This window comes from Haliaeetus albicilla, chromosome 6, assembly GCF_947461875.1.
Source record: "Haliaeetus albicilla chromosome 6, bHalAlb1.1, whole genome shotgun sequence".
In the NCBI taxonomy this organism is placed as follows: domain Eukaryota; kingdom Metazoa; phylum Chordata; class Aves; order Accipitriformes; family Accipitridae; genus Haliaeetus; species Haliaeetus albicilla.
Genome location: NC_091488.1, coordinates 7,616,655 through 7,642,095, shown reverse-complemented (window position 1 = coordinate 7,642,095; position 25,441 = coordinate 7,616,655). Strand labels below are relative to the sequence as shown.

The 25,441-nt window shown below is 35.7% G+C and overlaps 1 protein-coding gene across 1 annotated transcript in view; it reads left to right on the top strand.

The window, feature by feature from the left end:
- CFAP47 (cilia and flagella associated protein 47) overlaps positions 1 to 23,883 on the top strand; it is a 334,652-nt gene extending 310,769 nt beyond the window's left edge. Inside the window, exons 61-64 of the mRNA XM_069784915.1 lie at positions 623 to 794; positions 2,301 to 2,462; positions 11,569 to 11,737; positions 21,408 to 23,883. Coding sequence (XP_069641016.1) covers positions 623 to 794; positions 2,301 to 2,462; positions 11,569 to 11,737; positions 21,408 to 21,629 — 725 coding nt within the window. The 3' untranslated portion in view covers positions 21,630 to 23,883. The remainder of the gene's footprint in view (positions 1 to 622; positions 795 to 2,300; positions 2,463 to 11,568; positions 11,738 to 21,407) is intronic.
- Positions 23,884 to 25,441: the final 1,558 nt, after the last annotated feature.

Below are 25,441 nucleotides of genomic sequence, written 5' to 3'. Positions count from 1 at the left end.
TCCTCATAGAAACATTCCCTTCTGTGCACAAATTAATATTGTATACTGAATATCGCAGTTTTCTTTATTACAGGTGGAGGAGGCCTTTGATTCAAGAAGCTCAGCTGTTTATTTGTATGTCATTACTACTTGACCTTTTCATATCTACAGGGAATAAGAGAAGACACTGCTAGTGGCATCTTCACTATTTTTCTGTATTCTGTTTCTCAGGCTTGCAGCCATCAATAGCACCGACATCCTTGATGACTTTTTTTTTTTTTGAGATTGTCCCAGTGGCATTACTCAAAAATAGCATTACATTCTTGCAATTTTCATTTGGCTGATGAAATAGAAATATCTCACTGTAGTGCAGAAATGGTAGCCAGAACAATATTGCTGTTATTGTTCACATCTACTAAGTAGGCTTTCCAGCCTCCGTTTTGCCGGAAACTATATAGCCTGTCATACGAAATTGGAAGATTTTGCTATGCAGTCAGAAGCAAAATCACTCAGGTTTTGGATAATTACTAGTTTTACTTTTTTGTCATTTTTAGTAACAAATGAAAGGATTGTAACTACTAACCAGCCAACTGTGTGATGTTAGAGTGCATACAGACTGATCTTTTTCTCTTGTATCATTTAGGCTTCTTTACAACAGTGGAATTTCTCTATGAATTGCAGTATCAATCAAATGAAATTAAATCTCAGCTTGAATCTTTGGTTGGTATGCATCTGGTTCAAAGAGAACGAGATACAGAATCTGGAATCGTAACACTGATCTTTAATATAGTGTTTGCACCTAACAAACCAATGAGGTAAGCTCCCATTCCTTATTACCAACAGAACATGCAATAAAATCCTATCTGGTCACTCTTAGCTATGTAAGCGCCTTCCTGTATTGTTTTCCTCCTTTTGTTTTCACCTCTGAGATCGATTATTTTAGATTTTCTCACTTACTGCTTCTCAATATGATATCTTTGATATTAAAACTGACAGTGTTTCTTTTTAATGCCTGCGAGACGGTTCTGTTGAGTTACTGCCTTAGTCTGTGTGTGCGTCAATTTACTTCTAAACATTGGAGTATTGAAAGACTTCCAACGAAAATTAGTTGCTCTCAAAATTTGTGGAAAGCATACAGACAAGATGGTCTGTCAGTCTTGAAAAACTTTTCCTAGACGAGCATGTGTGCGTGCATATTCTTTGGCTGGAAGGGATGGTTGAATCTGAAATTAGTCTCTAGTGCCCCAGTAACAACAGTCCACAGGAAAATATTATCCTCTTTTATAGCTGCGATATGAAAAATGATTGGTTCGCTTTGACTTACATTAATACATCCCACCTCTTTAAAAAAAAACCTGTGAAAAGGAGATCCTTTTTGGAGGGAGGGAAGTTGTGTCTTCCTTTTGAAGCAGTCAAATGTGTATGGGGAGGAGGTAGGAAAGAAGCTTCAGTAAGATGCAGGCACAAGGTAAATTCAGGGGCTCAACATTACTAGGACGATTAGAGAGCAGTCACAGCTGAATGGCATGGGTTGCATGCAAAGAGGGTGGGTTTAGGATGCAGGAGGGCTCTATTTGCAGTAATCCAGAAGGTTACTGAAATAAACAGAGAGCAAACCTTTAGGAAAGTCTATCCACCCACCTCATGCAGTGTCTTTGTGTCAGAAGGGAGATTAATTTAGAAAGCCTTTTTATTTTTGCTCAGTCCATTATTATTATTATTATTATTGATTGGTTTTTTATCTTCATAATACTTGAGATCTATCAGGCTTCATGTAGAGGACTCAGTAACGGCAATTAATTAGTTTCTTTGTCATCAGAATCTACAGCACCAACTCTCTTCTTAGATGGTCTGAAGACATCAGAGTCTGGAATTTTTCTAGAGTACATAGATCTACGTCAGATCTATTTGATTCTAATATGAACTGCTAACATGGTTTGGATCAAATTCTCCTCTAACACTAAGTAAATAAAGAATAATGAGTAAAACAAATTGAGTTAAATTTGTTTAACTCAACAGAGAGTAAGAGAAGAAGAATCAAATTTTATGGCTGTGCCCATCATTTTGCTTTCATATTATGCCCTTTCTTGTACTTTGCTGTGAATACCAAATGCTATTTAGTTTACATTCCAGTCTAAAGTGCAACTGATGCGGACTATGCCACATAAAATTAAGGATGTATTCCAATTTAAAACTATCTGTATTTTCATTTTACTGTAGTATAGTTCTACACGCTCAAAGCTTATTTGGATATTATTTTTCTGAGTTTACGTTTGATAATGCTGTTCTATGTAATGAATGGTTTTATTTGAAATTTTAAGGAATGAAGCAACTCTAGTAGTACGGTGCACTACAGGAGGTGTTTGGAAGTTTCCAATGCTGTTCATTGCCACAGAGCCAGAAGTGGATGATGTTATCAACATTGAAGCAGTTGGCCTGAATAAAGAATCTATAGTTGGCTTCAAGCTTACAAGCCAGACAAGGTAAAAATACGTATGATGAAGTATTTATGCAGTTTTCTGAGGCTAGAACTCACATTCAAACACATTGGATAGGATAGATTGGGGCAACAGAAATATAACTGAGCTGCAGCTATTTCAGTAACACATCATTACTTTCAAGTGCAGCATTGTATAGGTAACAAATTTTGAAGCTGTACTGTAGGAAACAGAAACATCCTACATTTAGGCTGCAGCCACTCAATAGGAAATCTGTGGAATACATCCAAATGCTTATGTTATGACTTTAAAGTTTTGCCCTAAAATGCTTTTGTGGGGTAAAACGTGTAATACAATGTTAAGGCAGGTGTGTTGTGATAATAAAGGCTCGCTATTAAAGCCTTAATGTTTTCACTCATAGTCTGTTTTTCAAAGTGCTTCATACTTATACCAAGTTAAAAACAATCCTTTGCTTTAAAAATTGTTAAATGTGTCATTTTTTAAAAGTATTCCTGTTATATAAGCATGTTATGAATTAATCTCTGCTCTGCCCTTTCACAAGGTAAAATAATTGTGTCATTCTTCAAGATTTTTTTGCTCTCTTTTTTAAAAGTCCTGCAGAAATCTCTGTTAATATATTTGTACATACTTTTCAATATTTTCTCAGAGTTTCATAATGTTATAGCAAACCCATGGTGTCATTTGCCTACAGCAGAAGGTCAAGGAATAAATTGTGTAGTACTGATACATAAGTTTTAAAATAGTAAATGGTGAACCTGAAAGAATTGTGATGCTTACAACCTAATTAGCTTATGGAAGTTTTCAAATTTCTTTTTTTTACTTTAAAATTGACTTTTTTTACTCTTTATCTAGAAAGTGTGCCAGATATGCTGATTGATAGTTAACTTTCATTGTAGATACATGCTTTTGTAACATCCCCAGCGGGAAGTGTCCTTGGTTTCAACTGATTTATTTCCAAAAGCTGTGCATCTAAGATGGACAGTTGTTCCAGCTTTTAGATGGCTGTCAGTGATGATAATTACTGAGGACTGTGAAAAAGGCTCCTATCACAGTGTTCAAGTTAACAGCTTCAATAGAATGAGCTGTTTCAGGACAAAAGTGAAGCAATTGCTCTGGCAATACTGTAATCTCCTGGTAGGTGTTTGATAGTAGTGAAGAGACCTAATGTTCTCCAGAAAGGTATTATAAAACCTGAATCAATATAGTTATATAAAGAAGGAGCCATGATGGAAGACAGATTCTCTTTTTCCCTTAAACAAATTCCAAATTTATTTTACATAACAAGGGTTGCCCCCATACATTTCAAATACAAAATGTAATGCTTGCATGTACTGAATAAGCTCCGTCTCATAAATAGTGCCAACAACTGCTCTGTGAGTTTTATATTGCTTTATCTTATCTTTGATTTGCTTAGGAGATTTTGGTGGTGGAGGTTTTGTTATAGAAATAGAACAGTCAGCCAACCAACATTTGGCATACTGGATCTGCAGTTTAAAAGCAATTACACAAGAAACCCATATATTACAGATGTAATTTAATGCTTGAATAGCTCAAATGACTTGGATTAAAAATAAACCCATGAAATATTAAAGTATGGATTAAAAGTTTCAGTTTGGATATAGAGTGTCATCCTATAGACCTTCCCTGAAAAAAATGATCACCCCTTTGGAGTTTTTCTTAAGTAAACAATTAACAGCACAATCCCATAGATAATCAGTGCTGGCACTTAAAGAGAGGTGGGGTTTTTTTCACCCTGCATATAGATACTTTCTGTCTTCCTTTCTTATGCTGGATAGTACCTCGTGGCACTGCTACTTTGAGAGTAACTGGGGGGGAAACAGATGTATTTCTGAGTAACCTGCTAGAAAGGGACTCTGCAGCTGTGCCTTTTTCTCCCTCTGCTACTTGCAGGACAGAGTAGTTTCACAGCATCACTGAGAAGACCTGTACATCGTCTTTTGGGGTTAGCAGGGTGCGTAGTGATGCAACAAAAAATGTTTGAGAACCACATGCCCAAAAAAGGCTCAGTATCATATTAAGGGCAGATTGGGATTCTCGTTTATGTACCAAGTTGAACGAGGATCTTCAGTGATCCTCAGAGCACCTTTGGTGGCCTCTACAAAGGTGTGAGGTCAATGGTTTTATCTTTCTTTTTCTTCACAGCTACTGCAACTCAGATGCGGGCTTCTCCCTTTAATTACACCCCTCCCCTCCCCAGCAAAATTTTCAATGTTTACAAAATATTTCAGACTGAATTAATGATTTTCCAATTTACCCGTAACTACGTTTGATGTAGTTGCTTCAGGAATGATGAACAGTTACAAATGGGAGGTAGTTGCTACGCTGTTCACAATGATCTGCAATAATGAAAGCTCTGAGAGTCCATGCAAATATGTAATGCACTCTCTTTTAATATATTTAAAATTGACACACACATGCCCCCAATGAGAAACAGCCCAATATCTGCTTCAATAAATAATGAAAGACCCTGAGAATGCAGGCAATCAGTTTTGTTGTATGAAGAAAACTCAAATATATTTTTTTTAAACTGTCTGCGCCTAGGACAGTTCTGATATATGAGTAGTCCAACAGTTTACTTTCAGCTTTAAAAATTCAAAAGGGACATGTTGTTGAATGGTTTCTTGTAATGGCATTAAGATTGGTTAGAGTCAAATCAGCAGACTTCACTTGTTAAATGAGAAAGATCTGCCACTTTTTAACATACACAGGGACCTTTTTTGGGTTTTGTCATAAATGTAGGTTTAATTCAACACCAGCTGAAATCATTGGCAACTTTTCCACTGAGGTAATTGGCTTTGGAACAAGCTTTAATGTTTATGTTAATATTAGTGTTTGTTTTAATACCAAATGCATTATTGAACGCTAATGGTTTACAGAATGGCAGCAGTATTCACCAAAAAGAATAGATAGAATATTATCCTTGGAAATAAAAATTATAGAAACTTGTTTGATATCCAGCTCAAATTATTGGTCCATTATTTTATGCTACTGTCTGTAATTGAAACAGAATAAAAATTCTGAAAGTGATGCTTTGCTTAAGAAAGCTAGTCCTTTCTATTTGTTTTACTGAAAATAACTTCTTAATATATTTTTAATCAATTATGTTTTGGGATCAGAACATTCATATTGATACAGAACTGTTTTTTGGAGAGTATTTACTGCTATATATTCCAGTACAGAGGTATTTTGACAGTTGGATTTATTCCTTAACATAAAAATACTGATATCCAGCTGCAACAGAATGTTACCTGACTTGTTTTCCAGTGCAAATACTTCATTAGCCAACATGAAACGTGGATAGATACATATGAACACTATGTTCACTCAGAAATTTTTTGTAAACTACATTACTTTTGAATGTTTAGTCAAGATGGTGGCTAATTCTTTCCTGTTTGTTCTATCTGCTTATTTCTCACAGAAGCTCCTTTCACCAGTATAATTCTAGCTTTCCATGTACCTGTTAGTGATTGTTTTAATCATGTACTGCTTCCAATATACAGAAAAATTTTATCTATCCTTCCATCCCAACCTCTCATTCCAATCCTGTGTTTATCACAAATAGAATATTTGTTACCTTGAGGAAACTTCTCAGGTGACCTCAAACTATGCTTCAGAAAAACAGACTTAGTCAGCACCTGCTCTCACAAAAGCATGGTACCACTATGGTCTCCATGGAGTGGTATCTGCCAAATCCAAGATGCCACTCGATTAGGGAAACAGAGCTAAAATAGAGTGAAAACAAAAACAGGTGGACTGGGGAGATGAGAAGAAAGATGATATTAGGCTTTAAAATGACTGCATGTGCAGACTTAGTTATCTTAACCTACTTTTCATATTTTGAACACCACTGTGGATATTTTCCTTATTTCTTCTATGCACAATTCCTAGCGTATAGAATAAATGTTCAATTAAAAACATTCTTTGATCACAGAAAATTAATTTTAATGCTCTCTGAAGAATAGCGAGCAACCATTTTTTCTGTACCCTCCCTAATTGTGAAGGGAAAAAAATGTTTACAGTTACAACTTTGAGAAATATTTATATTTTATTGTAATTACTGCTGTATTTCATTAGAATTACCATGAGCCAGAATTATGTATGCTGCGAGAAAATGCATTCATTAAGTTCTCAGCACACGCACCCTCTCCCTCCCCCTCTCTCACACGTCGCCGTACATGTTACAGGCCTGGATTCCTATGCCAATCTCTTTGTAACCAGTTCTGCAAAATTCTGCCGTTAATCTAAAGATGTAATTAGAATACTTTATCTTAGCATCTCCCACATAGTGGCAGCTGCAAAGAACAAACGTTGACTGAGCTCCGTTTTCTGGACTCTGAATGGAGACTAGTGGAAAATACCAGGAATGATACACATGCGGCAGAGCTTCCAAAAAGTTACCATCATCCTTCCCGATAATACAATACCTGACATGTCACACTTTTAGCTGGGAGCTGTATCTAGCCACGTCACCTGGACCCCTTTTAGCAGGAAAAGTCAGTTTACCAATCTGCAAATACGGTTCCCCTGGGTAGAACAGGAAAGAGCCAGAAATCTTAACATTTTGTGAAGATAAAAACCATAGCTCCTGCTTTGGTTTTACGACATGTACACAACAAAAGCGATGTTATAGTTGGTAAAGCATTCCCTGACAGTCATTTGTCATGCAGTGTTTCTTCATATTTTTTGAAAGTTCTTTATTTCTGAAGCAGTCTTTCTAAAGCTACAGAGTGATAATTGGAGTTAAATCTTCTCTGATGTCCAGAGTTCAGGATTTAGAGCGGTCAAGTAAACCAGAGTTGGTTTTGGTATGAAGCATAACCAACTCCGATAAATAATGAGTATTTCCTAATGTTTTTTTCCATTGTCATTTTTTTTGGTTGAAAAGAAATTGTCTAAGTCATACCATCTATCACTAATAATTTTATAGAATTTGACAACTTCATACAGTTAATAAGTTTAAAGAACTTCACTACATAATAATTGAAATTTCTTGTGTCATCCAACAGATGTTAACTACTAATTAAAAGAAGTAAGTTTAGTTATGATTAACAACTTTTGTAAGCACATTGCAACATTTTCAAATTGTATCCCCTGTTTGCTTAAGCAGTTATGTACTTTGCAGATTAAAACATTTTGTTACTCTTCTTTTAAAAAAAAAAAAAATTACATTTGATCAGAAGCACTATGTGTTGTTTTTTACGTATAGTTTGCAAAATGATAAGTTTTGTAAAGGAATACATTTCTACAGGAATAATTTACTGCTTCACTAGTTTGAGGAAGAGAGGAGCAAACATTAAAGCTATTTTGAGCCTTAATTTAATAAAGGCTTATATTTTCAGATTTCCTGGGTATTGTATAAGTTTTGCAGTGAGATCTCTATGGGAATATGAATTTTAAGGTTTTCTTTAACTGAAGACATAAGGTGCTATTCTTTTTTAGTTTACTAATTTGAAAATTATCTAATGAGAATGCTGACAAGCACAGACTGCTATTTAAGAACAATGCTAGTTAAGAACAAGATTAAAGGAGTAATTAGAATTATGTCAATTAAATACTAGCTCAATTTTTTGCTCTTCCTGGTTGCCATGATGTCATTGTCCAATAATGATTTAAATTCAAAGTAATATTGACTCTTATTCATTATTTGAGTAAGGGCAGAGTTCCTATTGTCTGATAGCAGTACCAAACCGTCGTGACAGGAGTTATGGAACACACGGGTGGGAAGACACATTTGCTTTCTCCGGTTTATATGGCCTCTGCCCTTATATTTACTAATTCATTTTTGCTTCATTTGTATGTGTTTTCAAAACTCTACACATCATTAAACTTTATCAAGTGTGTTAGTGTCTGCCACCCTTGAGTTAAACAAAAGCCTTCTTGAAAAAATAGAGACTGCCTTATCACTGTCCTTCATGGCCGAGAAATGACAAGCCAAACATTGACTCCAGAGCTGTTTTACCTGAAGCAGTAATCAAAAAGGAGGAATTAATTTTTAATCATTTTAAACCACATAAGTATTAATTTTTAATTATACCCTAAATATACAGACACTGAAAACAATAATGTCTGAAATTCAGGTGCTATTCTGGGAATTTTATCTCCAGCTTTCTCGTTACTATAGAAGACGAAAATGAGAAAGCAATTTACTTATGCTACTGAGCTAGCCAGGATGCCAGATCATCTCCCTGATGTGACCGTGAGTGAAAACACTACTTGCTTTTTTCTTGAGAGGCCATCTTTCGATATATTTTTAAAATAAAAATTCATGATTTATCAGCACTACAGGCACTGTGAAAAGTTCCTGTTTCCGATTGTGTGTAAGTTTTTAATTGCTAGTTCTTGTGCTGTTAGCCATACCTTCATCAGAGTCCCTGCTGTCCTATCATATTATGGCTATACATTTAATTTGCCAGAATTTCTGTTTTCCTGATTTGGACATACTTTCCACTTTGAGGAACATTTTGCATCCAGTAACTGACTTGACTCTTTTGTTTAAAACAGCCAGGTTTTGGGGACGGGAGGGGAAGGGAAGGGAACAGGGAGGTTTTAGGTGTAACTATATGTATTCATGTAAGTATGTCTGTGTGTATGTGTATCTATATTTTACCCAACATAGAAAAGAATTATAGTTGCCTTTAGTACCTTGTGCCAATGCTGTCAAGAAACATGCAGATTTTCTTTAAAGCTTTTTTATTAGTTTCTCTCCATTTTTCTTTATGAAAATTAAAATCTCACAAGGTTGATGCCATAAGATTTTTTTCTCTGACTTGGCAAATATCTTGTGTGCACAATTATCGATCAGTTTTGTGACAGTTTCATTTTAAACTGTCTGGTCTCCTTTGTCAGGACAAAAACTATAGCTTTTTCTCCTGTATGTTTTCTGACTAACTGTTTTGAGGAATGATTTATGGTCTCTGAAAAAAAATACTGTTCCATCACACCCTGCTAAGATTCAATTTCTTCAGAAATAAAGTCCTTATTTTCTTGTGTCTTCTGTGCATGCAGCCTGTCCCATCTCCCTTAGCATTTCATGATTGCATCTGTAGCTAAGTCACGCTCTTGTATGTCTTACAAAGACACAAAACACTTATTAGGAGTTGTCATCCCTAACTACTTACCAGAAAACAGACTGAACATGGGAGATAAAGAAACTGCTGTCTTAAAATGTTCCTAAACCTAGTCTATAGAGCAATGATGTTGGAAATGAAGACCTGTGTTCAGGTCTCTATTTCCAGAACCAAAGTTTGAAGATTCATCTCAGATGTTTTTGATGAGTGCTCTGCTCTGCTACTCAGTCTAAGAGGCATCACTTCTTTTTCATCCCATGCCTGCCCTTTGTGTGTAGTAATTAGGCTCTAGGCATTCACAGCTGAGCAGTCCTTGCAGGGAATACAGATGTGAAAATTCAAGGCTTAGGTGGCACGTAGATGGGAACTCAGGTCGCAACCAGATTAGTCCTTATGGCCCAGGGCTATAAAATCAGCTGCACAACTTCAGGCACCACGAAAAGAGATTGTCAGCATAAGTTCAGTGTCACAAGACTTGAAATGCAGTTTCAGACATTCAGTAGTTTTGCCCACCTTGCTGTCACCTAAAGGAAAAGCTAGCCTAAATGTGCTAATGCACCCAAGTCCGATGGCACTGCTAAATGTCAGGTTTTGGGGGGGTTTTTTGAGGAGGCAGAAGCTTTTTGTTTCCCATTTTCTGCACTCGCACTATTTGTTTCTACAAACTTACAGTGTGACCTTTTTTTCATGAGAGTATTTTGAATTGAGGAAACCCTTTTGTGAGAACGTATTCCAAAGGAGAGCTATTTTTAAACAAAATGACATAGACCCAGCATACCACCCATGGAATAGCACTTGCCCAGGAAATGTGGGACATATCCGTAGAGATATGAATTGTCATAAAATATTAAATTTCACTTCTTTGTGACTATTTTCTTTGAAAAGCAGTGTTATTTCTGGTGTGACAATGCATGAATAAACAGATTTGAACAGCTTTTCTTTGAGATGCCGTTAGTTTTTCTTTCTTCAAGTTTTATCAACTGAAAATGTGTTCCCTTTAAGCATACATGATACTTGCCCTGCTGTACTGTGGCAGGCTGTTGTGGTTTATTTCTAGTTGTGGTTGTATTTCTAGTGTCAATTCCTTTTGTTCTCTTTCTGTCCAGATAGTGATAGAGTTGTCCTTAGCAACACATATAAAGACTAAAAGGAGAATGCCTGACTGGAAAATACAAAAATGTATATTCCTTTCATGCTGACAAAGTTTATGGCAAGGAGTCCCTGAGGAACTGTGACAGACGGGCTTCAGTTTGGGATTGGCCTAAGATTGTTTTGTAGTCCTCAGCCACTGTCTTTACCAGGAATAAGACATTGTCTTTGGTTCAACAGTACTGCCATTAAACTAGCAATTAGAGAAGATCTGCACTACCTGTGACAGAAATTCTTTGAGATAAGAGATATACAATATCATCAATAAAGGAACCTAATTATTATCATTGCAATATCTTAACGTGTTTAGTTTATGGGATATAAAGATGTGGAAAACAGTGATAGAAAATTATGATTTTCCATATGTTCATTTCAAGGCTTTCAGAGCTCCCTCCCAATCTAGTAACACTCCACCAGATTGCAAACTCAGTTCTAGTCATAAAACTTAATAAAATGCGTGGCTTGTCAGTTTTATTTGATTAGAGATTGGAAAAGTGAGGGGCTTTTAATGGGAAAAGTGGATTTTCACTCTGATATGGAATTTATTTCTATCACTATTCTTGTATCTTTACAGGTCAGATGATTCTTTCCTTTCTAGTGGCAAATGCTATCATTATTCTGTAGTTATAATATTTATAATAGCATCTAAGTATGTTTGAAATGGAAGATCAGTATGCAAGTCCCTGTGTATGAAGATTATAAATATTTATAGATAAATGTAAATAATTACTAAAGAATATTTATTCTGTAAGAATGCAGTTAATATTCTGTATGCATTCCATGGGCTGCCAAGTTTCCTGAGTCATGCCACCGGGTGGGCTAAATGTTAGATTGTAGATAAATTGTATTAAGATACTGTAAAAGGCACAAGAGCCTCCTGTGCTTTTCCGTAGGTACCCAGAGCCATTCACTGCGCATTTTCTGGCGGGCAGTGATCCCGAGTTCCTCGTGCTGCCCCAAGCTGGAGAACTTCTTCCAGCAGGCACAGTGGGAACCCATATAACGGTGGGATTCAAGCCAAGGATGTACGGCAAGAAGCACACAGCGACACTTGTGATTCAGGTAAGCCCTCCTGAATGCAATAGACAAATATGCCTTCAGGAGTGGAAGGAAAAAAAGAAATCCTACACAAAAAAGCAGCATTGAAACACACAAATGCATGTACTGTGATTATTTTACTACTCTTCACAATGGACAAGAATAAAACTAAATTTTGAAAATTAACTCATGACAAGCTGGAAAAACATATTATATTTTAATTTCTATGTTATCCCTTTGCCATCATCACCAGGGACAGATACTTGATACGTTTGCCCCAGCTCCGTAGACAACAAGACAGAATGACTTTTCACAGAGAATCAAAACAATCATATTAAGAGCTGGTGGAGAATATATGAGTAATTGAATATGTGAGGCCGAGGTTATTGATTTTACTTGTAGTATCCCTCCTAGGATCAAAGGCACTAGAAGCGAGATACTAAACTGTAGAAGGCAGAATTTCAGAACACAAAGCCAGGAATAACTTTTTTAAAACAAGCTTCAAAATAAGCAAAAAGAATTTGTAGCCAAGTAGCTTCTGTAAGTCTGAAGGTCAGGAAACATTTGAAGACATTTATTCCTTCAGTAGTAAAAATGTTCTTATTACTGCGGGAATTAAGTTTTAAGTTTTAAGTCATTCTTTAAAGGGAAACTGTTTGTCAAAAACATACAGGAGCAGGAAACACCCCAAACTCTCTACAAATCATGGTTTGTACTTTAAATCTATTTGCTATATGCTGGCAACTCTAGGCGACTCAGGCTACTATATTAGAAGTGAAACAGCAATATTGATTTAAAAAATAAGATGGTCAAAACAAAGTTGATAAAAAGATGCATGGCAAATGATATAGTGTTTTATCTCTCTGAGTAACAACTTGTACAACAGTGAATAAGAAATTCAAATCCTGGAAAAACAAGAAGGCCCTTTAATCCCTCCTACTTGTTTTCTTTTACCGTATTAGACATTTGATTAATTTAGTCTTTTTACATAAAAAACAGTGATGCTTATCACTCTTCCATTTGAAAAAGAAAACAACTGACTGAATTTGTTCTGTGTTCTTTTCTATTTACATAATGCTATATGACACATCTGCAGAGCTCAGAAACTTCTAATGTAGTTCTGGAACTGAACTCCTGTTTTTAGGCATGACACATGGAAATGTACTAGCCATGTTTGGCTTAACTTCCATCACTAACAAAGAGCTTTAACATAATAAATTTGTCTGGAATGGGATAAACATGATAGTCAAAGATTATTACTAGCTTTCTAAGAACTCAGTCAGTAATCCAAAATTTCCTTTTTGGAATTTATCAGTACAGATGGGCTTTAAGTAACTGGATTTTCAGCCTATGCCTATTCACACCTCGGTCTCTGGTTATGATCTGGGCAGACAGCTCTTCATATCTCCACCTTTGGTACTGTGTGTGGGTGTAGGCAGTCACTCATACGGATTACATATACGTATCGGGTCACATCTTATTCCTGTATGTTCAAAAATACATTGAGTACTCTTAAGGCTCATAAGTGCAATTTGGACCAATGTTACACCATCACAGTACGTTAGAGATATTTCTGACATTCTTACTCTAACTGAAGTATTAAGTTGTTTCAGTAATGTTTTGGTGAGGCCTGTGTCCTCTTTTCTCGTCATATTGATAGTCCTGTTGTGTACACCGGATTTTCCCCTTTCCTCCCCACACAAGCTTTCATTCCTGTAGCTCTAATGTAAGCCAGAGAATCTGCAACTGTGTGTAATTCTGCTGCTGCTCTGCTCTCAACATTGACCTGAAATAAGACGTGGTGACACGTTGAGAATACCAGATACCCATTTCTGCCTTTCCTGTTAGTTGAAATAATTTTCATTAGTGACCTGAAGGAGACAGATTTAGTTAGATGGCAAAACCAGTATTAAATCACCCTTACTTGGGGAATAATAATGGAGGTGATGAAATGCAATTAATGGTGGATCTAACACTGAAGAACCTCTCTTACACATATCCTTTCTAGCCAGTATACTGGCTGAGGCTTTGGGCTGTTTTTAGAAACTGTGAGGAAGTTTCTTTCCTTTTACAGTGTCACTGCTCTTCTGCTGCTGCTGTAGTAAAGGGCTACAGCACTCTTGCTGTAAAATTTCCTTTGCATTGCTGAGGGTAAAGCCATAGTCCTAACACTAATGTATTTTTATTATTAAATTCTATGAATAGTGAGTAGCAGAACTGTCATTTTTGTGTGCTTCAATGAACAGCGATAATTAGGCTGTAAATTAGCAGAGACGACAGTGCAAGTTCTTTATTTTATGTTGGTCATTACAATTGTGTTGTAAAGTAAAATGGGAGGTTAGGATATGAAGAAAGATCCTACGGCCATCTTTTTCTCATTTGTTCTAAACAGCAAACCCAAATATTGTACATGCAAATTTTTTTGTTTAGTTGCCCTGCTGAGAACCCAATCTTGAGATAATTAGCATTAAGAGATTACAATTTGTCTTTACCAGTATTTAGTGTGTACATTTTATTAACTATATGTACATATATAATTGAAATAATATAGCGCACAAATCAGGTACTTTGTGGGATATTTTGTGGATTCTTTAGGACCTTAATATTCATCAATACTTACAGTAGATTTTATTAATGGTAGAAAACCTTAATTACTTTGCTGAAGCAATTAAATATTCTTTAACCATCATTAAAACTTCTGTTCTCATTCAACTACATATCAAAACAATTGGAATTAGAAAATTATTTGAATAGCTGTTAGGAATCTTAATTTTGCAAAAGTGACATAGAAAATGACTTTAAAAATTTCTGTAGATCAAAGAATGAAATATAATAAAAAGCCGGTAAAGAAAATAATCATGCTCGTTTCTGTAGCAGTGAAAGAGAACATCATAATCTAGTCAAGCTACAAGTAAGCAACAGTGATGCAGTGCCTGAAGAGCATTTTTAAATAGGTATTATTCCATAATCAAACTTCCACATTTATAATAGCCTTCATAAACAGGACAGTTCTAACCAAAAAAAAAAAAAAAAATATACTGCCACTAATGAAAAATTGGTGAAAAGCGCATGCTTCTTAGATAAGCTATAAGGTGCTGTGAGGAAAAAAAGGGATTCCTCAGCCACACTGACATCTCAGAGCTAGGTAAAGCTGAATGGAAAACCCGCCGAGCTTAGGGACAGCGAGGTGCAGCTGGGGCAGGGGGATGCTCCGCGAAGGTTTCCTGGGGCAGAAATCACTGCTAGGCACAAGGCAGAGCAGCTGGGAGGCTGGCGAATCCTTGGAAAAGGGTGTACTCGAGTTGGCTTCGTTAATTTGCTTGCAGTGTGCTGAATTCAGCTAGAGACCCGAGCGATTGCTTTGTAATTCGTGGGTGAGACTTCAGGGATATTCTAAAGCAGTAGGCACACAAAATAAGTCTTAAATGATAAAATAGATGTCAGAGTGAACCAGATTGCAGGTAACATTATCAAGCCCTCCAGAAGTCAGGCTTGTGCACCTTTATTACTGAATAATCACTAACTTAGCCTATGGAAGATAGCATATCAAACCCATTTGTCATGCTGTTCTGGAAATAAATGATGCAGTGTGCAAGCCACAGTACCCAGGTGTGGCTTCCCTAAGCTTGTGTATGCAAACTTGCATATCTGAACAGCAAATGGTACTATTACATATTCAGTAGCTTGGTGAAAATATGTTCTGCATTGTTCCTGGTAGATTTGTTAATTACCATAGTTTAATGTTATTCTAAATTGTATCTCTTAAACAGAATAAGCAAGGAAAAATGTAACAAAGTCAATAGGATTATTAAAACAGCTTCACATTAAGTAAGACATCACCTGCCTCCCTTGCCACTGGTTGATGTTGACCTGAGTTTTATGACTAAAAGCAGAGATTCAGAAAATTCATTACAGGCAGTGAATGTAGTACATGCTATAAGTAGCAAGACTGGATTTTGAGTGCAGAATCAATACTCAAAATTTTTGATTAACAAACATGAGGAAAGGTTACTTTGCTTATTGAGATTATAATTCTCATAATGCCAAAAGAGGATAACAATATGGGAACCATTGCTGTATGAGAGTATCCAGACCATCGCCAGTCCTGAAGCAATGGTTGATATTGATTGTATTACATCTAAGCAATGCTGTGAAACATCTAATATTTGAACTGCAGAAGTCAATTAAGCCACCTTTAATTCTATCTGGAAATGTTTCTCTAAGCTAAGAAAATGATTGTTAGCTATCTTCTTCTTTAGACACTGCTCACAGCCTGGCTGGGCTTTGGTCTGCTTGTGGGAGGTGGTGAGTGACTTTACATCACTTCTTTTTTGTTGTGTTGGTTTTTGGTTTGTTCCCCCCCCCTTTCCTTCACTTATTAAACTGTCTTCATCCTGATCCATGAGTTTTCTTGCCTTTGCTCTTCGCTTCCACAGTTCTCATAAAGGTTTGGTTTAATTTCATTCTGTATACACTGATCATAATTGGTTGTCTTTTGCTTGTCACCACTGCACTATAAATTAAGGGTCAGGGAATATTGGAGGCACCGTCTGTAATTTCCTGTGTTTTAACTTATTTGGAACTCTTGCAAATTTTATTTGGACTTTGCTGAGTTAACACTGTTTGGAAAATAATTGGAATACCATTTACGTTAAAATTCCTGATACTTGCTCCCAACAATTAACGCCGTCCTAACATAGATTTCTCTGGCAATTAATTAGCATGTAACTCAGCAGCATTTCCAGCCTACAGTGAATACACATGGATGATCTGTGTTCTGCAAATTACTCCTATGAATCATGAGCCATCTGTAAGAATGGGTTGAATACCAAAAAAAATATACTTTTATATAAATTGTTTGGTGACTATTACCAGTATTTGCTGAATAAATTACTTCATGAACATTACTCAGTCAGGCATCAAGGTAGTTAAATAACTTACTTGAATAACTTATTTAAGAAAAAGTGGCAGAATGCATCTCATTTTTTTAATACTTAAACATATTCTTCAGAAAGATTTAGCTCTGCAGATGGCCATTACTCCAACCAGACAAGCCAGATTATTACTCTCTTCAAAATTCAGTTAGATTATAGTTATCAGGAATTTTGAGGTTTTGGTAAGAGGAAGTCACTCATTTCAACATGAAATCCTCCCTCAGACTGTCAAGGACATTCAGACTGTGTTCTCATCTTTCTTCTTAAATTGAGTGTGAAATATGCCTAGAGATGCATTGCAGGGAGCCTGGGATTCTTAAATATCTATGTTTATATTAGATATATCTTCTTAAAAGAGACTGTCTTTTATATTTCTATTCTAGTAGATTGTGTAGCTTGTAGTAGATTTAATACATTCATCTTTAGACTTTGTTACTACCAGTAACCAGTAACTACAATAGTATTAGAACTATTCCTAATTTGACATAATAAACTGCACTGCCTTAAGCATAGGAAGAGTTCCTCTGATTTGGGAAATTTTGACCCACTTCTTAGGCAGGTAAATACACCTTGTAAGTCAAATATTCTACCATATATGGTCATATGTAGTTGACCTTTCGAAGTCTCTCTTCTCCACCACTCCAGAAAAGGCTAAAACTTGATCCATCTTTTCCTTTGCTGAAGCGTGTCTGAGCTGGAAACCCAAAGCAGCAGCTCTGAGGCACTTGCACAGATTCTGAACTTGATAGACTTGCTCTTGCTGCAGTTTTCGTATTGATTAGAACAGTTGTTGTAGTTAAGTTGTACAGCCTTATCCTGAAGAAAATACTTATGGCTTCAGCAGCATTTGAAAACCTAATATTTTCCCTTGGAAATAAAATATTCTATTAAAATAGTCATTTGTGGGTGTCTAACGCTTTCTGAAAATTACTGAATTCTAGGTTGTCTTGAAAATTACTGAATTCTAGGTGGTTCTAGTGCTAAACAAAGCACTAACTCAAGTTATGTCGACAGTTACAGTAACTCTTTTCCATTCATGTAACACTTGTTTCCCCTTTAGCAGAAAATTCTGAACTAAAACAAGAGTCTCTCTTTCAGTAAATCAATATGTAAATGCACAATTTTTTCACAATGACTGTCTCCAACTGTCTTGGATGATAGCACATAATTTACAATAGATGGACTACCATAGTTCAAGATGATAAATTAGGGTGGGGTTTTTTTGTTGTTATTGTTCTTTCTTTTTTTTTTTTTTTTTTTTTCCCCTTCTAGCTTGATGGATCCTATCTAAAGGGTTCATGGGATAATGCCCACAACATTTTCCCCATTGAACCCAATGAGTTTCCATCAGGCAAAGAGCAATCTCTCCTGCCACAGAACAACACCTGACGCAGGCTACAGCAGCAACAGAATAGGTGGCTTTGTTCACCAAGTCAAGGCACAAACTTTTTTTCACAGAACATACAGTCTAGGATATTTGTATAGCAAACAGGAAATTAGCAAAAGGCTATATCAATTTTTTGATGCTGATGAAGTTGAGAGATGGCATAGCCCACCACTTTTGTTTAAATCCCCTTTCAAACAATTACTAACACTATGGACAGTAAAATTAGGATATGTGTGGATTCCATGAACAGAAATGATTTTTTAGTAACTTGATACTCAGTTTAAATTGTTGGCTGAAACACCTATCAAATCTTTTCTCTGACCTTGAAGTGATCAATGAGACTTGCACCTGGTTAATAGGACCCTGAGGTTAAATTTTCTTTAAACTACATTGTTCATCTGGCGTACGAAAGAAAGATAAAGCATTTCATCTTGTACTGAAGTTAATAAAACAATTAGCTAACTTTGGAGAGTGATTTTCTTTTCTTAAATGACAACTTTATCTTTGGAAATAAGATACTGATGTTGGTCCATGTCACACCTGCTTTTGCTGGATTTTATCCTTACAGTCAGTAGAGTTACTAGATCATTTCACAGTATTAAATAAGGTTGAGAATAAAGATGAGTTAATCTGCCTGTTTTACACAGGAATAATATTCAATTTAAATTAGATTTTGATTTTAGCAGAATAGTAATGAAAGTTTAAAAAATTATGCATGCATGGTGAAATATCTATTAAGATCTTACGCTTACTAATCTTATTTGAATAAGGCAATTCATTCAGAAGACACTATGTAAAATCAGTACTGCCAACTTTAAAGTACAAGTTTTTTAAAACATTTCTTTAAAAATACACAGCAAAAAAAATCACATATTCTTTCAACGTTAGCACAGAAAAGTATATATTCAGTTACCAAAATACTGGTTAAAACCAGTTGTGTAACAAGAAGCACGACAATTAGAGATACATACGGTGATGACATTTAAGAGCTGTAAGTGTACGCAGCCTGTATGTGAAATAGTGTAAGTGCTGTATAAGTACCTAGCAGAGAACAAAGCCTGTGCCAAAGGGTTTACAGATTAATGGTCTGAAACTTCTTCCTGCTGAATAGCTGCAACATGAATGCAAAATGCATGCTTGCAATAATATCCCTTAAATATACTTTAGCAATGATAGGGTAACAATTAGAGCAATAGGAAGGAACATATGAAAGATAGCAAAGGCAAACAGCATTGATCCAAACTTTTTCAGTGGCAAATATAAAACCGATATTTAACAAAACATAATAAAGTCAGAGAGCCACTTTAACATCCTTTTTATTCACTATGTTGTTATAATTATGAGATGACTGTAGAGAAGGTTCAAGATGGAGAAGGTTGACTGCTCTTCCCTAAGGCTTTTGTAGTGCTTTACCTAGACCATAATTAATTGACAGAATGCAATAAATAACTAGACGAATATACACACTATGCTTTGGAGATGGTTGATAGCGTTTATGCTATGTGAAAATTTGTCACAATTTTTATGGATATTGTTGCTCCTCTCTATAGGCCAAATCTGCTTGGCGTACTGACATACCCAGCAGCAAAGCAGAAGCAGAGCTCTCAAAATGGAATGAGCAAATGAGCCACAAAGGCAGTTGGAAGCTGGACTGTTAACTAAATGCTTGAGCGAAAAACTCATGAGCTTTGAGGATGACTGTTGCACTGATTTCCAGATCGATTTGAGAGTATAAGCAGCCTTTCTGACCTTTTGTTTCCTTGGATGAAAAATGACACTGATGTCAGGTGTAATGGTTATATCTACAAATGCTTGTTCTAAGGATTAAGTTAGTTTTAAATGGGAGATGAATTACATAAATCACAACCGGTGTTGTAATGATAAATCTTTACGATTTGAAGCAGAAGAGAAAGGTGATACTACAAGCCATGCCTCTGTAGTTCAATGCAGCATGGTGCAAAAGCCTAGCACCAACAAACCTGTTCAAGAACCACAAGCAGCATGGCCGTGTGGTTGCAGTGCTGTGCCAAATGTGGAAAGCAGATCTTGGGAATTTGGCAATGTCACTTATTTAATGTGACTCCACTGCTTTGAGGCTGCAAAGTCGTAGAGGCCGGTGTGTTCTGTTGACTGTGTACTATGTACGTATGTCCTATGTACGTGCACTATGTTCTGTGTAAAAAAAAAAAAAGTCAGTTGTATGAATATATTTTACTAGACCTACATCATGTCATATTTTTTACTCAGTCTTCCCTACAAGTTTTGCCTTGGAAGCAAAAAAAGCCCTAAACATAAAACCTGGGATTTCCAATTGCTGAGCGCGAAGGAATAGGTGACAGTGCCTGCCTAAAGTGGGCATGCAATGCTTTGTCTTTCTTTTGCATAGTACAAAGCTGGACATAATGACACATCATTTGAAATCTTTGGGTGTTGCAATATTTCTGTTGTTCGTTTGTATGGGGGTTTTTTACAGAAAAGTAGAACAGAAAACTAAAACCCATGAATAGACCTTTTCTTAGATATAATGACAGGAGAATGCTTATGACTTGGAATAAAGACCTGCTTTCAAGAATTAAAATGATACATTTTGAAAGAAAAATGACTGAAAGATCTGCAATAGTTACACATGAGTTTTAGCAACCAAAATTCTTCTTCAGGACACAAATGAAACATGGGAGATAGACAGCAGTATAGCCTTCATATGCATAGAAATAATACTCCTTGAATATGGATGGATGGGCTGTGTAGTAAGAATAAGAATCACATAGTAAGAATCAAGTACTCAAGCATTATAAGACATGACACGGAAACATATGCTCCATTCCTAGAGACCAGTTATAAACAGAAAGCAAATGAAGAGTGTCATTTTCAATTCACATAAATATTCTTCAAACTAGAGATTTCAACATGAAGCTGCAATTCTCTTGTGCATACTCAGAGTCCTTTTCTCTTAGTTTTGTTCATTATTTTAATGCAAAAATTCCACCATTTGATAATACCATTATTACCAATATCAGAGCTGCAATTAAATCCTACAGTATAAACTCGAGGCATTTATATTGTACTATGGAATAATTACCTTTGAACAACATACAGACCGATGGGGTTTACTAAATAAAAAAGGAATTTTAGATCAGCCAGGAAGTTAAATATCTCGTCTTTGTTATGCCTGGTCCTGAATAAAGTTAAATGGGATTTCAGTTCTCTGTTTTCCAGGAGTGCAATTCTCATTCTGTGTTATTCCAGTACCTTAAGTGGAAAAGGATAAATATATTTTGAAATCAATGTAGCATGGTAAATCACTGTCAAATTTTCAAGGTATTTGATCACTGATTCTTTTTTTTTTTCCTCTGTCTCTGTTCATTATTTTCAGACAGAATCAATGCAATGGACATATGAAATCAATGGACTGCCTCCACAGACCTTACCACCTATGAGGCGAGCAAAAGTCATTTCTACTAGCAGTTACATAAGATCAGCCACAGTTAGACAGCGCAATTTTTTACGTGAAAATCTGAAACTTACAACTACTGGAGTATCCTCACCAGTCAAGGGGGCACCTTTGGTCCTGAGGACAAAACAGAGAAAGTTATGATCAGTTATTTTTTTGGTTGGGGAGGACACTTTGGTCAAATAAATTCTGCAGATAAAAAGAAGATATGTTTTTTTTAATATTTTTTTTTTAAAGCAGATATGATATGCATTGATTGTATGTTTTATATAGAAGATTCAGAGTGCCTGAGCTCTAGTAATATTCTTATTTTTCTGTGAGGGATTTTGGATGCTTACCTAACAGTTTATGTATATCATACACATGTCAGCAAGTCCTAATGAGAAAAAACTTTGAGTTGAAGAAATAGACTTGAAAATTGGGGAATTCAGACTAATGCTTTGCTTTCTAAGGGATATAGTTTAGTAAGACTTTAATAGGATGCTTTAATGAACATATTGTGTGATGTTCAACACATTACATCCATGCAAACCAAGCAAGCAAAACCAATCCCTGATATCTTTCACGATAAAATCCTTACCCAAATTTTGCATTATTTTGCTAAAGTGAAGCATATTTACATGTCATATGCCAGGAGCTTGAATGCCTTTCAGATTCTCTTGCTTTGGCAAATTTCATTAATTATGACAACTTTGCTTTGTCTAAAATAAGAATCCTGATTTATTCATCCCATAACACTCCAAAATCTTAGATAATTATACATAACATAGAATGAAAATAAAATGTCCTCCCTCAATATTTTTGTGTGGAGTAAATTTTAGAGAGTGCTTTAGAGTATTGAAATATAGAAGGCTATGAAAAGTCAGTGGGGAATGGAGCCAAATTTTACCTTTTTTTCTAAAAGAAAATAAAAGGTACTATTCATGTTGTGTTTCCATTTCCATTTTTCCCATCCACAGGTGACTTTAGATGGATATTCAGGCTTTCTGTGCTCTTGATGTAATGTGGAAAATTAGATCTACGCAGGCATGCTTTGTAAGATCACTGGATGGGTAACTCCCACCTTCTTTCTGCACTGACATTGTTTTTCCTGATTTTACTAATAGAATGTAGATTGTATTTTTGCCTTTATTTTGATGGCGGAATGTACTTTAACAAAAAAATGGCTTGGCACAGATTAAGTGCTTTCTTGGCACAAATACAGAATGAGCATCATTGCTCGGGAATGGGGAGCCTGAGAACAACCTATGTAGGTCAGTATAAATGAGCACCAATAAAACCATTTTACCGCAATGTGCTTGAGGATTTTGTTTATGCCACACATTTTAGAGAAGCTATTACAGAAAATGTTGGGAACATATAAAACAGCAATGGCACTGTTTAATATCTCCTTTTAAATGCAGTGTGCCCCATTTTGGTCAGAAACCAGGTAATCTGAAACAAGAATAAAATCTGCCTTACAAATTCAGTGCACAACATGGGAAAGATATTGTCAATAGTGATATCCAGTATATATCTAAAAGACATTAAGAAGCTATTGCAATATTTATCTTAACTGCTACTGGGACCACAAATACAGCTAGATTTCATAGGAAAGTTCTATCTGCATATATAAATGAAGCAAGTATTTCTCTATAAGAAATCAGAATTTATGGATCAGAAATATGCAATGGTTTCACAACTGATTATTGGTGTTCAAGAAATATTTCAGTGACAACTTTTCTTTGTAAAAGCTTTGTTTTCCTTGTTTTGCTTTTTTTTTTTAAGTTTTGCTTTCTTATTTAAAATCACACTTGTTTGCAAGATGCTCAAAACTTTATAGTTCTACCAAAGGTGGATTAGCAGGTGGCATATAGGTGAATCACTGAACAATTAAATGGTGCTCACTCCAGAAATTTTATTTCACAATTTGTTTCCCTGCACTTGCTGCTACATGTAGTAGATTTTAAAATTCTGTCATACAATTCAAACATTAAAAAAATCCATAGGCAAATATTATGCAGTAAGATAATATCAGAGGAGCATTTTCAAAGGTGCAGTTTAATTATTTTATCTATCTTAAAAGTGAAGCATAATCTATGCTTTCTGGACCAGATTACAGTTTTTTTTCAGTGTGTACAAGATCACTCATGAGTTATGCAAGACATGCCATCATCAGTTGAATTTGTACCTAATATTAAAAATTTATTGCATTTTTCTTATTTCTTACAGAGTTTAAACATAAGTAAAAATATTTCTTCTGATGTTAAGAGCATACTTGCAAAGGTGATTTAAATAAAGACCATTGTATCTGTGTGGTTGTAACATCCACAATGTTTTACATATTATCCACATACATTTATGGATTACAGTGACTATATAAACTTTCTATTTAAAATAAATTCCTTTCTACTTCCTACCTTGATGTTTTGCACTTCTGTCACTGATGTGACTGTATTCTTTATAATGCAAGGGCTAATTCTAAGTATATATTTTAAAAAACAGTTTCTTTTCAGCAGCACTGGAAGATTTCCAGAATGATTAGTTTTATTCATTACTTGCTCCCTCCATTTTACTAGAATTACTGAGCCATATTGAAAATCTTGAAGTTTTAACTCATGGAAGGAAAGAACTTATATGAGAAATGATCATAAAATGCTGCTTTTGTTACTTAAACTTGGAGAATTCACTCCAAAGCTTTTGGACCCACCATTCTGGAAGAGAAAAAAATTACCTTTGTTTCTCCACGTTGGAGGACACTTGACGATCTTTTTCTTCTGAAAAGGATGAAAAAAAGGAGTATGTCCCTTCACATTAATCTGTGCAGGTACAGCAGAATCTCAGGGAAATGGGGGGATATTGGTTATTACTGTAAATAATAGCTCTTAATTTCTAATTGCTAATTTTGATTAGAGATCTTAGATTACTTGTACTGACCCCACTTATATATTTTGGTATATATAAATATCAAAATTACAAAAGAAGTTTTTCAAAGTCAGTATGACACTTAAGTCCAATGTCTTAATCATAGTCTTACACGACACACATGAGTCAGCTGTGCCTTTGCTTGTTACTGGCTTACGAGAAGTACTAGTGGGCTAACCAGTGTAGTCACCACCTGTTTGTTTATATTTTTTCCTCCCTTGTCTCTTTATGTCTCTCTAAAATGATTCATCTTTCAGACTAATTAAAAAAAAACGGATTAAAACCTTATGAAACAACATTATCGTGTAATGTAGAACTGGTTACTTGGGAATGGGGTCTACATTTAATGTTATTACTAAAATACCGTGCAGCTTTTGCAACTATTGAGCTCCTGTTTTTAAGTGACGTGTCCAGCAGTGGAATCAATCTGCCCTAGGCGGTTGCAGGACCGTACAGTCAGAGCACTAGCTTCTAAACAATACAAAAGCCCTCAAACTTCCAATTGTTTGATGTTTGGCTGAGCCTTATTTGGCACAATACTACAGAGGAGAATGACACAAGGATAACATGGAAATGTTTTTAGGATGCCTGCCATTAGTGGCTCAGCTTGGAGTGGGTTTTGCTGCCACATAACTCAGAAGGTTTCAAGATTGCTTGTTCTACTCATGTCTGGATAGGCATGGCATCAATGACACTCTAAGACTATTTTATACCTGATCTCACTAGTTATAGAAAGGTTTTAGAGTATCAAACTTCCCCTTCAAAAATAATAACAGCCTAACATTAACTCCTGTGTCAGTGCAGATTTTGTCTGAGTCTGGAGAATTGAGAGATAAAGATGGCTTTAAGCACAGAAAGTAATCATGATCAGGTAAAGAGCCCATTGGGGCGTGGGGCCATATACATTTCTACTGCTAGCTGCAAGGAAAGGTATTACTTTAAGACAGCTCTTTGGGACTGAAGCCAGGTTAACAGAGGACATAATGCTGAACCAACAATGTTCCTACTTGAATGAAATAACATGGCAGCAGCCAAATCTGAGCGTGCACTTT